This window comes from Anneissia japonica, unplaced genomic scaffold (genome assembly GCF_011630105.1).
Source record: "Anneissia japonica isolate Jap-2015-1 unplaced genomic scaffold, ASM1163010v1 scaffold287960_len3192837_cov198, whole genome shotgun sequence".
Lineage (NCBI taxonomy): Eukaryota > Metazoa > Echinodermata > Crinoidea > Comatulida > Comatulidae > Anneissia > Anneissia japonica.
In genome coordinates, this window is record NW_022712725.1 from 1,071,642 (window position 1) to 1,088,039 (window position 16,398).

Sequence of the window (16,398 nt, forward strand, 5' to 3'; positions counted from 1 at the left end):
AAATTATATTAAGTTCCACCAATTAAAAAACTGGTAGTTGATGCCATACAGTAGGTATAGGGTCTTACTAGAGATGACATCTGCTGGGGAGATCACTGATGATGGTATCCACAGCAGATGCAAGCCACAAAAGCTGATGCACATTAGAGATGGGGGTCCAATAGAGATAGCGTTTCCAACATATGGCAATCATCTGAGGTGTATAGAGATGGCATGAATTTGAATGGCTTTAATAACCCTGATATTGTATTTGTAAGTCTGGTGAATTCAGCTAGCTGTTTTAGATTCTACTTGACACATCTGTTATAGATGCATGGTCATACTAGAGATGAAAGGGCATCCATTACAGTTAGGAACCACATAATAATCACAAATTATCTTCAAGGGACTAACATCCCTTACAAATGGTATGCAGTATTGGTACTATGCACTGGAGAATGAAAACATTATAGGAGGTCTACATCATCGATGATGTCCAATAAAGATTATATCCACTGGAATGACATCCTCAACAAACATAGTCTGCTGTGCTGAAAATAGGAACCTCTGGGGATGGTACAGTATCTACTAAAGACATAATACATTGCATCTTTTGTAAAGGTCTTGAACTTGCCAATATAATGACATGCATCAGCCAGCTAACTTCATCAAACATGCAAATAATAAGCATGAACTCAAGATATGTTACTAAAGCTATTCCAAGCCAAATTAAATCCTTTATCTTTCTACAAATTCTACACAGATATCTAAACTGACAACTAATTTAAAGAGGATCAGAGATAAATAATTACACATCATTTATCAAAATATAAGATCCTGAATTTTGTGATTACATAGCTATCTCCCAAATTGAAGAGGAAATTGTTTAAGGCATACACCATATTTTGCTACTGCTTTGCCTGGATTTGATAGCGAATTATTTAACTGTAAGATAATGTTTCAGGAAATGTATATGTATGTTGCAGGTAAAAAACGAAAGAACTTGAAAGGTCAATTGTTTTGACCTTTCAGGGAAATGAAACTTAAAGAGAACGACTAGATGGGAATCCTACTTCCAAATACAATAGACCACTCCCCTTTGACATTGCTTTTAAGCTCCCACATAATTGTAAACTTGTTGGTAAAGTTATTATTGGCCAGTTTGCTTAAAACTATGGAAAGATCCATTGAAAATTCCTAACACCAAAACAAATGGATCAAAAAAGACTGGCTCCTGGAAACTTGGCCTATTATAGGCCATACTTGATGTTGTGAAAAGGAAAGGAATGAGAAGCTAGCGCAACTGCCAAAAGAAAGAGCAAATGGACAAAAATTAAGAAACAAAGGTTTTATCTCCACAATTAAACAGAGAAAGTAGCAGGAATGTATAGTTAAGTTGTATGTGGTTGTATCCCAGGTGACAAAATACACTTAGCAGCTCTAATTATGTATTTAAATAAATATTATGCTCTTTTCTCAGCTTGAATTACAATAATCCAATGTGTTTTCATAATTATAATTGGGTGATAAATGGTGAATTAAGGTAGCTAATTATTATTATAATTTTCACTGACTTACCTTGATTCTGGGCAGTTACAGAAGGCACAGAGCTCTCATCTTTTACTTGTTTTGCTAATTGAGGTTGATTTTGTGGCATGGTTGTTGTACTAAAATTCTGATCTTGTTGCCTAGACTGTTGTACACGTGAAGCCTGATTTGGAAGTCCCCTTGAAAGTGTTGGGTCAAAATGGTTTGTTCCGGGATACGAATGTGTTAGGCTTCCACTTTGCTGTTGTTGGGGGTGTCCAGTAGGAGAGTGTGATGGAGACACTAGCCTAGGTGAATGTTCTTTTGTTTGTCTTAATAACTGGTCTTGCTGATGTGGTGAAACCCTACTTAGCTGTTGCTGGTGATGACCAGGGGGTGACCGTCGTTTTGACTGTCTGGATAACTGGTCCTGATGATGTGGTGAAATGCCACTTGGCTGCTGTTGTGAATGTCCAATAGGAGATTGTCGCTTTGACTGTCTGGGTAACTGGTCCTTCTGATGTGGCAATACCCCAATTGGCTGGTGCTGGGAATGTCCAGTTGGGGAGGGCAAAGAGGACACTAACTTAGGTGAATGTCGTTTTGACGATCTTGGTAACTGGTCCTGCTGATGTGGAGATATCCTTGCAGAGTAATGTTTCTCATTAGAAGGTGAACCTTTGGAAAAGCCTGGTGAAACTGGTGGTTGTTGTGGTGGTGAAACTTGAGGCTTTGATGGCAGTGGTCTGCGTGGAGAGACTGGTGGGCCGCTGCTGACTGCTTCAGAAAAACCATTCATTCCTGGAGGTAAAAACATAAAACAAAATGTTCATTTTATAATCATACACTTAAATGAGACTGATTATTAATACATTTTTTATATATTTAAAAATAGCAAAGCGTACATTTCTGACAAGTTTATTTTACTAGTACTAATATAATCCAAAGGCTATTTTCATGCTTCTTTATGTTTAAAATATAATGTTATAAACTTAGATTCAAGAAAAATTTAGTGAAAACATGAACAAAAATAGGAACAAAGTTAAACAATACACAGAGGAATAAAGGTGAACATTTTGACAAATGGCAACTTATAGGATGATAATTTTTACAGGGGTTTTTTCCACCTAACAGATAGCTATCACAGAGCAACTTCATGAGCATTTCATACGAGCAAACACTACAGCCTGAATAAGCTTCACAATTACTCAAGAACCTATCAAATTATCTCATCGACTAGCGTATGTAACAGTATATTAACACATTGGAGTGCTATGGAAACGTTCATAACGACACAACTGCGAACTAAATGGGTCTGCAAAATCTTAATTTTGACACTAATGAACACAAAAGCAGAGATCAATATTTTGCTTAGTTTCGGAGTCTTGGAGATACAAGATGGCTGAAAAGACTAGTGGAGAATTAGATTTATAAAAGTTTGGAAATGTTATTTCAAGAGCACTGACTTCATCAGCATTGGTTTGTGTTGATTGCCATTAATGCACCACATGAGTCACAATGATTCTACTGATCAACCTCAGTCTTTCTTAATTACATTTTTCCAACAAAAACAATGAAGAATTCTACTGTATCTATCTAAATATCTATCTACATCAATATTTATACTTTTATTTCGCACGGAATACATAGCATCAAAGAAAGAGTGATTCTGGAAACTTAAAACTACAAATACTTAATCCTATTATTCAAAGCTTTTTTCCCTACAAATATAAAGTTTCAATGGAAGAGCCAATGCCTGAGAAATTGTAATTATTTTTTGTTCTCTGAATTCTCATTACATTTTATCTGCAACTCACTTTACTCAAGCCGATAGTATTAAGCATCTTCCTAATTTAAACTGGCATCAACTTGAAATCATATTTACAATGAGGTCATAATTTATTAATATAACCTCCATCTAACCAGGGATGATCACTTTAGAATTATGGATAACAATTTCATGAACATTCCCTGCATATCATTTTTTACGAGACACTCTTTTATCATTACGCACTCTATACTATTTTACTCTTTTAATGGGTTTTAAATGTTTGTGCAATTTTCATGGAGATTTATATAATGTAGTGTAAACAGTTAAACGGTAATATAAATATAAACCATACCTCTATTTTATGTGATTATATTTCAAAATATAAATAAATACATTATTTCAGCTTTAGTTGCAATTAAGTACTGTATGATTATATACTGTAATCAACTAAAATAATAAATTTATTCAAGTAGTTCACTCTGGTTTCGTAATGCTCTAATGCACTAATGTACAGTATGTCAACACAATTTTACAGTTCTTGTTATTAAGCCAACGTTTGGAAAATGTTACAAATGAATGTTTAGGTTTAATTAAAAAGAATATAAACAGTTAAACGGTATAAATATAAACCATACAGTACCTCTATTTTATGTGATTATATTTCAAAATATAAATAAATACATTATTTCAGCTTTAGTTGCAATTAAGTACTGTATGATTATATACTGTAATCAACTAAAATAATAAATTTATTCAAGTAGTTTACTCTGGTTTCGTAATGCTCTAATGCACTAATGTATGTCAACACAATGTTACAGTCCTTGTTATTAAGCCAATAACATTTGGAAAATGTTACAAATGAATGTTTAGGTTTAATTAAAAAGAATATAACATTGGGTAGGCCTATATTAATCATTGACAACCTAAAACCAAGTTGCTTTACAGTTATCCTTAATTCCCTATGAATGATTTTCCTTTTATTATTAGACTGATTAAAGTACAAATCGAAAATAGCTTTGTAATAATACAGTAGATGATATTCAGATACTCTACATACTAAATTACATAAATAAAACAAAGCAATTATCTGTACAGTAAAGTACAGCCCGGTATCAACATTTATTTATGTTACTATTTACAGACCTCTTCAATCATTGAAAGATTTTTATTTGAAATCTCCATTTCTTAATACAGTAATATATTAAATTTAAACTGCAGACTACTGTCTCCATTAGTAAGTAAAATACATCAATTCTAAAACAGGGGAAGGGAGTTAAAATCAAATGAAAAATGAGCTTGAATTCAATTATGTTACAAACACATAGATTTAACAGGATTCTCAAGAGCTAACAGGATTGCATTCATTTTCCTGAAGAAAGAGAAGCTTTACTCAAAAAGGGTGACTCGGACTGCATCGACTGACGAACGCTTACGCGGCCTTCTTACAGCTTGCCTGAAGCATCTCCTGTCTGTTGACACAGATAGTTTAGTATTATTTTGTTTTAAAGTTTTCTGAAACTTAATATCAAGAATGAAGTACAATTTTAATACAAGTCTACTTAGTATTACCAATTAAAAAAGTTAGTGCTATAAACATAGCTTTAACTCTTTTTATTGAATGTTTATTTGCTTGTTTCAAGCCTGCAGTAAAACACATACACCATTTCTGTTGCACGTCCTGAGAATGCCTTTGTAACCAGACATATTACAGTTAAATGCTTTCATGTTTCAGATTGATTGATAATGTTTCATATGAAGCTAAAAATATCCAAGTAAAAAACAATTTTACCATGTTCTCTCTTTTCTAAAAAAAAAACAAAACAAGGCTAGCGAATCATTCATAATTCCAACTACTGTACTTACACAAGTTTTTTTTCTCTGACAGCATGATCCCGAGAGAAGACAAACAGCTAGCAATTATCAATTTAAATAACAAAGTAACATATGCATTCTATTCTACAGGTACACCAAAGGTCTGAATTTGCCCACAGAGATAGCATTTCATGAATCTGGCATCTAGTCGTGTCGATCTAGCACTCGAGTGAAACTATAGTAGTTTGTTTCTGCCAGTAACTCTGGGACTTATTGCGATGAAATTGTCACATATGGAATTATGATAAACATGTTTCACATAGTACAGTAGTTCATTGCACAGTAATAACTTGTGTTATTTCAACAATTTTGTCATCAAAATATGTATATGATTCTTTAACGATAGATATACAGTACCTACGGTCTCTTTTGAGCCAAAAAATAATTCATTTAATATTTGAACTACTACGAGCTAACCTTAATAGTAGCATTACTATGTGACCATATTTCAGAAATTTTCATCTGATGAACTCAACTAAAATTTAGCAATAGCTTTCTGATGGAAATACTAACTTCTATATCATTTGTGTTATAACAAGAATTGAAATCACCATAGAGTAAAATATTATCTTAAACCAAGTCATATGTCATAGTATGACCTATAACCTAGTTCTACTATTTGTGAGACAGTAATACACAAATAAAAACTTGAAAGCTTTTAAAAAAAAATTCTATCTTATGAATAAATTTACTTGACTATCATCACATACAAATATTTGTAGCATTTGAAAAATATTTCATTACAGTAGCTTGTAGTATGCTTGAGATAAGAATTTCCATGTTCAGTACAGATGTCCAATGAAAGAGCTTGTTACTATTTCTATGAAGAAAAATTTGCTTACGGTATGACAATACCCAAACTAGTCAATGGCGAGCCACTAAACTAAATATAGATCAAATGAATAAAAAAATACTGGAGGGAATAAATGAAAATAAGCTGGCTAAACTTACGCAAATTACATTGAATCTCTGAAATATGTCTCAATCTGTTGGTAATCCTTATCGTAAGTCCACAACCCGAGTGGCGAGACAAGGCATGATTGGTAGTCAATCATGCACATGCAGCATTACAGTGTGGGATTTGATAAAACGAACTACGACAGTTAAGGACTATCTTTCTGATAAATGAATCTAATTCCAGCCAATGTATAGACAAGGCCAACACTTGACCACATACACTTGGTTGTTGATGATCTTAATCATATGCGTACTTTTGTCTGCAAATCATTTCATAAGGTTCACGAGTGGGATTTGCGCTGGGTAGTCTCGGCATGAGGAGGTTTACGAGTTTGCCTGTGGTACAGGTAGTTGTGATTAGTATAGTTGACTGGAACCTCATTCCATCATTATCGTAATCATCATTATTCATGTATATGGGTGATTATACACAGTGCTGTTGACAGACTGTTCTATTTCTTAGTAAGGGGTGTTTTATGTAAGAGGAGGCTTCTTTATATACAAGCACAAGGAAGTATAAAAAATCCATAATATTTTAACTATGGTATTTTAAATTTTTTCAATCTAAAAGTATAAAATTTAAGAATTCAGTTGATTCATATCACTTCCTGGCATTTGGTGAATTAAAAAAACATACGATCAGAATAGTCATTATACGATACGAACATACTATATAATTAACAAAAATAATTAAATAAATAAATTAAAATACAAATTATTCAAGGGAAATATAAGACAGGAATAAGATTGTAAAACCTTTCTAAACTAGCTTAGAAGTAAAGGCCTCCAAGTTCCACCAGGTTTGGACATACGATCAGAATAGTCATAATATGATTAACATATTTAACAAAAATAAATAAAAAATAAAATTAAAATATAAATTATTCAAGGGAAATATGATATATAACAGGAGCAGATTTTGTCGGGGGGGGGGGGGTTAGCCAGCCCCTTTTCAGTAAGTTAAAAAAATTATTTATTGCCCAAAACGCCGCAAAAATTATTTTTCAAGAATTTAGAAAACAACAATTTCCTGGGGTAGTGGTGTCTCTCAATTGCAACCCCCTTTCAGGGACTTCGGTTCCCCCTTTTGGGCATCTCTGGATCCGCCCCTGTATAAAGCCTCAAATTTCCACCAGGTCTGGATTTGTGCTTTGAGAGTATTTGGACAAGCACTTATTTAGTTTTAGTAGAGTCATTACATTTGATACTCATTAAAAATCTCTATGATTCACTCGTATTTAACCTCTTAAGTTGCATCTAGGTCTCAGTATTGGGATGCTAAATTAACCACTAAACAGTTGAGTAACCTGTTCTCATCGTCATTAAGGCAAAGGTATTTTTAATTAGAATGCTGATGTCTGATTGGATGTTTCAGTGTTGTTGTTGGCTTATTCATTAATGACACAGATATATCAAAAATGTTTGTAGAATTCTGACATGTGATTGGATGCTTTGGTGTACAGTGCTCCCACAATTAAATGGTGACAACAGAAATGTACTGTACTTGTCTGATTAAAGACCTTAGATTCATCTGCTTTCTTTCCTGCGATCGAATGCATACAGTATCTATCACCTGCTATTCTCTTCTGATTGAATGACTCGCCATGTTGTCTGCTCTTCAAATAACATTTTGCAAAGGGATATACTCATGATTGTGCAAGTGTATCAAGCTTTAATATTATTAACTAACAGGTAACTAATTCTGACCTACATAAGTACTTTAGTTGTTTACACAAATCAATTCTGAGTCATTCAGTTACTGTGGCAACCTCGTTTATGACAACAATTATAGTGGAAACTGGAATCAGAGATGATGTAAAAGTATGATGACATTAATATTGAGTGGCACATCTTTAGTAATGAGATTAACATTAGAATTGTCACATATTATTACTTTCCAAAACATCATTCTACATACCATTACCTATCCTGCACCATACCCATCACCTTCTAAAATCCAATCATATATCTACATAGACACCTGATCTTATCTTCTGGCTTTGACTCACCTACACACTCTATAACAAATACCTAAACCAGGGCATACGGCACAAAAATTTTTATATTTCACACATGGAGAGTATCAAATACGAACGATAAATATTACAATCCAGGCAAAATCTTGGAAGAATATTAACTTTGCATTAATGGGGGGTGCTATCTATTTAAGATTTGCTCACTTCTTGGTAAACTTAGTTTTATCAATTGCCCTTGCAATTGGCAGCTTAGGCTTGCCTGTGGTACCGTGTGCACTCACCACTGTTCACAATCTGTGCATCAACACTGCACGCTAAAACTTGTGCCGTCGTATTCATTTCTGTAAGCTGGATTAGTCTACATTGAATTTATTTGGCGTGAACATTAAGGTATAATCCACAAAAATACAAAGGCATTTTGTGAGAGATCTTTATGGTAGTGATCTGACAATCATCGACTCTTTAACAAACTAATAAGATATTTTAGGGGGAAAAACCAGGCCTTGACAATGCAAATAGTATCACAGGACTTCCCTACAATACTGTACATGGATATGCTTTCACATACATAAAGTGGTTGTTACAAGTAGTTAAAATATTTGAAATATAATGTCCATGTATATGAGAGAAGTGAGAAATTGAGATACACTAAAAGAATGTTAAAAGGCTTCTGATGAAGAAAACACTGCATCAAATACAGTATGTGATGCATACTTTGGCACTATATACAAGTTCATTATTGATTGACTGTTCACATTAACAAAAAAAATTTTAACAGAGTATGGCATGAATTTTCTCTTACCTGTTGGGCTTGTTACAGGGCTATGCACCATGTCTTGGGCCATTTGACCATGCTTTGACCGTGGCCGGACAGGAGGTGCAGGCTTGACAACAGGTGCTGGCCGTTTAATGGCACTGTCTGTAACTTGTTTTGGACTAGATTCTGCAAACAGAACATCATTTGGTAATTGAAAGAGATAAAAAAAAATACATCATTTTAAGAGCAATGAGTGGATGGGGAATTAGCTGAGATGCTCGCTAGAGGATTGATATTGAGTGGCTACTACTAGTCTTGCAACTACTACTGTATATTTAATATCCTGAAACTAATTTATTATGGTAATTTCTGTAGAATTAGAATTTGATGATACTAGATGTCACTGAAAGATGTGCTACTTACTACAGTATCTTTACTACTAGAGGTTGAAAAATATGCAGTACATACCGTATTACGTAACAAACAGGCAAGGATGTTTAATTCACTAGAGTTATATCTCATATTAGTAAAGGTACAAAACCAACCATACGATGAGGGCGATCATATTAATTATAGCTTGATATGAAATAATATACTGTAACTGTTTTAGTTTAGTGTAAAAGTAAAGAAACTTTTTTACATTACATGTTATCATAAACACATCATTATTAATCTCCATTTCACCAATGATTAATATTTTAATTTACAGGTTAGTCAGTCATGTTTTATCAAGCACTTCACATAAAGACCATCTCCAGCGGGTGTCTGCACCAACATATTCCATCAAAAGGTAATGAAAAACATATAATAAACACATAAAGCTGCAGATTTACTCTCGACATGCTTGTGACAACCCTTCGGCTAGTGGACACAACCAATTAACAGTGTGAAATAGTTATCTGTACACTATTCTTGTCATTGACCTGTTTTCTACAGGAAATTAATGTGGCTATTAGCAAATGATGAAAGATGATTGAGCCTTTATTGAAATACTGTAGGTGCTGGTAGTGTTTTACAAGCCTTGTATAATGCTGGATCGTATGTGAATGATGTTGATGTAGAGTGACAAGAAGACAACGATGAGCTGAAGATAGGAAACTGATGATGACATGATGATGATGATGATAAACTACACAAATCAACAGTGACTTTGGTAGTCCATGAGAGAGATGCTAGATGAACAGTACTAAGGCTTATACTAAAGAAAGCGAAGATGAATGACTAAATTATTTTCTGAGGCATTTTCTGTAAAGAAAACTTAGCAAATATCAGAATCCATCATGAAATAAATGTTTATGGTGACTAATTTGATGGTGGAATGTTTTATAGGCCTTGTAAATGGCAATAGACTGGAGTGGCGATCGATTAATGATACAATACAAATGTGTAGCTAAAGTATGTTGAAATGTCATCATAATCTGCATATAGTACTGTACATTTGCATGCACACTGTACAGTACAATCCACGAATATTCAGCAACAACTCATTCTCTGCACGTGCCATTTAGCATTTAATTTGCACTTAAATTGCAGTTGTCTAGTTGTCCTTTGGGTTTAAAATTGTCATCACTTGGCAGTTGAAATGCAAGTTTTCTCGTGGAGATAGCTTTATGGAGAGAAAAAGACCACTTAATTCCTGAAACTGTCGGCAACTAGTACCATGATTTCAAGTCAAACATCGAGTGAATTTATTGAGTGACTACAGAAAAGGCTTTTGTACAAATGTCCTAAACTGAATTACTGTACTCTAAAAGTTCTAAATGAAAATAAGAACTATTGTAATGATAGGTTAAATGTTTCAGATGAAAAGTTTTATACTGCAGAATAAAGATTAGGAACAGTAGAAAGTCAGAAAAACTTTAAATTTGATACTTTTAAAGTCTTTTGTTGGGTCCAGAGAACATGTAGCTGCTGAGATAGGAACAGAAGCAGAAGCAGCAAATTCTCTTGGTGCCTAATTGGTATGACAGTAAGAGGAAAATAGGCAAGAAAGAACTCTATATCCGGGCCTCATATTTAGTTGCTGCAAGAGTAAGCTAGAAAGGGTGTGGAGCTCCAATGAACAAATGTATTGACTGATTTGAGGATGAAGCTATTGTGAGTGTACAGTATACTGTACTGAAGCAACACCTTGTCCAGGCCTCAAATTTCACTGCTGTAGGTGCCTTCGAAATATCAATGAAATATGTTAAAGAACTAGCAAGTAAATTAGGTTTCAGGCATGAGTGAGCAAAGAAATTACATGATGGCATTCTACTGAACATGATTAATATTTTGATATTTCTTTGAAATATAACTTAACAACATATTGGGATTTACTGTACAAGTAGACCTACCTTTCCTAGCACATACTAAACAGTCCTCCGTAGCGAACATACACGTAAAGCACCTTGCATGTCCACATGAGTCGGTCAATCTGCGTTTCTTTCCCCGGTCATACGGCTGATGGCAGACTGGACACTGAACTGGATTCTCCTCCATGTTGGCAACAATCTGAGGATGAACCACCAAATACAGAATACCTGATTATAAATTGCTAGAGCGCACAATGTGGAATTAGGACAGTTAACAATCAAAGATCAATTTATGTTATGAATGTACAGCAGTTGCATAAAATAATCACATTGACAGTATAATAATCAACAAACACAACAATATAAAGTACATTATTAATTTTGTTTTAATGTCACTTAATACCTAAAAATGCAAGAATATGGCTTGAGTTGAAATGTCTGTAAACATTATATTTTCAATAATGTCCACATTTGAACTAGTATTCATATAATCTCTGTCATAATACAGTTCAAATTAATTTAAAAATACAATTTTGTAATTATACTGTATATATAAATACCTTATATTTACTATATTACTTAATACTATGTATTACAGATACCAAACTGTTGGCCTAATAGATTTTACTTTAGGTTCAAGGGTGAAAGGATTTAGGGTGTGTTTATTGTTAACACAGATCCTGTTAAGTATTGCACAGGTCTACAGTAGGTTCACTGACAAAAAAATAGGTCAGCAACTTCCAAGGACAACCAGGTACTTTACCATACCAACACCATCTTGCACTTCACAACAGATGTACTCGCAGATATATTTGTTTATTATTACAACCAAAAGAAACAACAATGTTTCTTCTAATTGAAAAATTATTTTTTTTAAATAATTATTATTTGAGACTAACTAAAGAGAGGGCATCTGCCCTGTCGAAGGCTCTACATGTAGAAAACTCCTTGGTTCAAACCCCTGTCAGACATGCACCACTGTATAAATCCCTAAACTTTTTCCAATAAACGTATAAAAAGCATGCAATGTGTATTGTAATGTGTCCAATCACACATTACATTATCATATCGGCTCAGGGCTGCCTACGGCCGACTCAAAACGACCATTCCGTTCACAGATAGCATTTTGAGTTGGCTTAGGGTCACATTGCAAATATTCACACTTCATATTTGCACCGGTCCAATGAAATGCAATTTCTGAAAGACTAATGATAGTAACATGCATTTTAAGCACTGATGAAACACCAAGTGATCAGTGATGAAATTCTACCAGGTCTTGGTAAATTAATACTTAATTTAATTAATCTTGCTGCAAACTACATGCTCAGTAAAAAGTGATGAAATTCTACTAGGTCTTGGATAATACTTAATCCTGCTGCAAACTACATGCTCAGTAAAAGTTAAGCAATTTGCATCATAGGATCATACGACATCTTGAAAAAATTTTTTATAAATTTTTTATAAAGACTACCAGTACTTCGTTCAAATTTACTCTAATGTACAGTAGCCCTTACAGTAGTTGAGTTGCAGTAACACAAATTTCACTGTAAAAATGATTCCCCCACCCAGACATACAACAGGGACAGATAGAGAGAACACCCTGACAGGTAAAATACTGTATGTGTTCACTTAAAATGAAATTTAATTTAGTTATAAAGCACAATTATACAAAGCACATGCCCTAAAGCAATTAAATTCAAAGTGGTTATAAGCCCCGTTCATATCCAACTATGGCAAGATAATTTTAGTGGATGAGCTAGATGATCTCGCCATAAGTTTGAGTATGACCGCTCAAGTATGGCGAGATGAAGGCCACAACACGACTAAGCCCGTCGAGTAAATTTATGTCGACTAACTTCTTAATCCAGCCTAAAGCCAGTAAACAATTAAACAGCGGGTGGCCACAGGTCACGAATACACCAATCAAATTGAAGCAAAGTGACCTTCCACATCCGCTGGTTAGCGCGTTTTTTAGTTACTGTCATAAACACAATTCAGAATTGACGCAGTCTCCCTGATCTGTGTACTTTAATTTCAACAAGTCTTATTTTGCAAATGATGGCCGAAAAGTCAGTAATGAAACAGCATCTCTGGACGTATGCGCAGAAATATTTAATAGATATCTGGAGGGAGCCAGAAATCGCCGAAAAAGTTGAAGATAAATTGTATCGTCAGAAGGCTGGTGTCCACGAAAGGATAGCAGAGAGAATGCGGGACTTAGGCCACAACTGTCTCTTATACACATCTTGAACATCGGCAATTGTTGTGACAAAGTTGAAAAATCTAAGAGCAGAACACAAGGCTGTGAGAGACGTTTTTATTCGTGGGACGGGCAAGGGGTCGGCCAATGTAATAAGGGATGATCCGAAATCAGCATGTCCACACTGCCACGCACTAAACAAAATACTTGGGGGAAAAACCAGTGTAAACCCTCCAGCTGGACTCCTCGGCCAGTCTAATCAACTGCCGAGACCTAGGCCTAGCTTACGCCTATGGTCTCGATCTAGCATAAACTAGTCGCGCGAAAATCAACAGTAATTGCCCACCATACGATTGTACTTCCTGTCTAATGATGTGTTTTCCGAATTTCTGGTAGTCAAAATATCTCGCTCTAAACCTTAACGTCGAACGCGATTAGTGGATTTAATCCAATTAACTTGGCAAGTAGATCAGCTACTTCATCTGGCTATAATCCCATATGAACCTAGCTATAGTGTAGTACTGTTAACATTTGCCACTGTACAGTATGTTTGCCATATTGGTTTTGATTTGACAAACATGTGTTGCCTGTAATATAATAATTTGAGTGTTTGTAACAAGCCCTTTTAGTAATGGTATTGCATGGCTTTTTGAATGTAGAGTATACTGTATGTCTTGACATATGACATTTGATATTAAAGATGTCGTGATGAAATTGTACCTTAAAAGTCGCTCTTGAAAAGAGAATATTTACTGTATTCTGTGATGTAATCATGTCAATGTCATCAAAAGAAACATAAAAAAATGGAAAAAAAATGAAATGAAATGTACATTAACTAGAATTTCCAACAACAGTAGTATGTACATACTGATAATACTAAAGATGCCTCGAATGGACAAACACAAGGAAACCTACTTAATATTTAACATTAAAATATTTACTTTGCCTATCCTAGAGGGTTACTGTAGGTTTTGGGTGTGAACTCACTAATCATCACAAAAATGTTGTACAAACGAAAAAGTTTGCCTATATAATTGCTGAGTAAAGCGCATAGGGGCAATGTGCAATATGCGCTATAAATATAACATTATTATTATTATTATTATTATTATTATTATTATTATTATTATTATTATTATTATTATTTATACTAAATATCAAGTGCCTTATATATTAATTACTGTAAACCATGCAGATGAAAATACCTTTTAAAACAAATAACATCTCCACATATACAGTATAAAAAAGGAAAGATACTAAATATTTTGTACAACCTGCTGATTCCCTTGGTAATAAAGACTATCAACTGTATATAGACAAATGCAACAAATGATTCTGAATTACTATACAATAATCCTCTCTGGGGTCACAGTGTTGTCTCATTGCAGCGCATTTATGCCTTATCAATTTGCATTTCAGGAAGCCATATTCATTATTATTATTATTATCCACAAGCATGCACACTGAAGCAGATAAAGGATAAAGAGATCAGAGTCTGATGGGCTGGGATAGCCTTGGAGTTTATGTCACTGGGAACACCTATTAAAGTCAATTATCACAATGCAAGTGAATCATATGCTAGAAAACGTGTACAATTTAAGTATTATAATCTAGCTGAGTAATCGCTTTGAAAGCACTCAATGAAATGGGCACGCTACTTGATAATTTTGATGATTCAGGATTGTAGTGGGCAGGAGCAGATTCTACTAATGCAATCAACGACACAATGCCAAATTGTTGTTCTCAACAGGTGCATAATGATACAAGTACCAATTTCACTGATTAATGGATACAGCATAAATACAACAGAAATGTTCATAATTTTGAATAAATCAGTTTCTCTATTCGCTGGGGTTTTACAAAATATAAAGAATTGAGGATTCAAAATGATCAGCATAGCTTGATAATTTAATCATCATTTTAATAATAAAAACATAATAAATATATTATTAAAAAATAAAATGTTTAATAATAATGACATTAACAATAGTAATAATAATAAACAACTTTATGAGGAAATCATTGTATTTATATCTAATTTTATGTTTTGTTACCTCTGCACCCCTTTATACCTAAGATCGCTTGCAGAATCAACACAGAAGTAGAATTTGAAAGATCAAAAAAATACGCTTTTCAATATAGAATAAAAAAAATCTTGATAAATAATATTGTCAAAATAATATTTGTTTCATTTAAAATATAATTGAGAAATAAGTATTTATCAAAATAAATAATTCCAGTAGTATAGTTATATAAAAAGTCATGATACTGGTGAAAAAGCTAGTGGAAATAATTCAATGTAATGCTTAGGTATTTCTTTTTTTACAAAAACAATTACCGGTACAGTATATTATATTGTAATAAATATTAATACTGTATTTGCACTTCCTAAAAGGGAATGACATATGATTACTGTATAAACATCCTTTATGGAGGTGACTAACACTTTGCCACACTGATAACCTTATTGTTGTTTTCATTAAAGAGAGACATTCCCAAGAGCTCTTTTCATAGCCTGGAGTACAGCAGTACAGCAACAAAGGTCATGCAGGTATTAAATGAGGATACACCATAGCCAATCATAAGACAATAGACCTCAGGATGATTACATTTAAACAAATGAATACAAATGAAAAACAGTATGGCATATGTAAATATAAGTTAAATAATGCCAATATAATACGCAGTATTGAAACGATTGCATGTTTGATTGGAATTCCGACAAGGTTGTATCATCAACATAACGTTTTCAGCCACTCCTGCCGGAAACCCCTCCCGGATTACAGTAACTTCCAATTACTTAACCTAGCCAATCATGATTCTGGTTAACCTATCAAAGAATAATCACTTACAGATGTACTCTTCGTTAACATTTCTTATGTTTGAGCAATCTAACGAGAACTATGCTGATCTATAGATATCATGTATGCTCTAATAACTACTGTACCAGTTCAATGCTAGAGGCTATATTCAATGTAATCCAGATAAGTTAAACACGATGTTGCAAAAAAAAAAAAAAAAAAAAAAAAAAAAGGGTTTAATTTATTTTAGAAAATAATTGTAAG

General features: G+C 33.7%; 1 protein-coding gene across 3 annotated transcripts in view; it reads right to left on the minus strand.

Moving 5' to 3' along the window:
- LOC117107978 (protein TANC1-like) overlaps positions 1–16,398 on the minus strand; it is a 64,200-nt gene that overhangs the window by 26,337 nt on the left and 21,465 nt on the right. For all 3 annotated transcript variants that reach the window (XM_033249789.1, XM_033249788.1, XM_033249790.1), the window contains 3 exons: positions 11,176–11,332; positions 8,885–9,025; positions 1,558–2,307 (listed from right to left, as the gene is read on the minus strand). In XM_033249789.1, the coding sequence (XP_033105680.1) occupies positions 1,558–2,307; positions 8,885–9,025; positions 11,176–11,332 (1,048 nt within the window). The remainder of the gene's footprint in view (positions 1–1,557; positions 2,308–8,884; positions 9,026–11,175; positions 11,333–16,398) is intronic.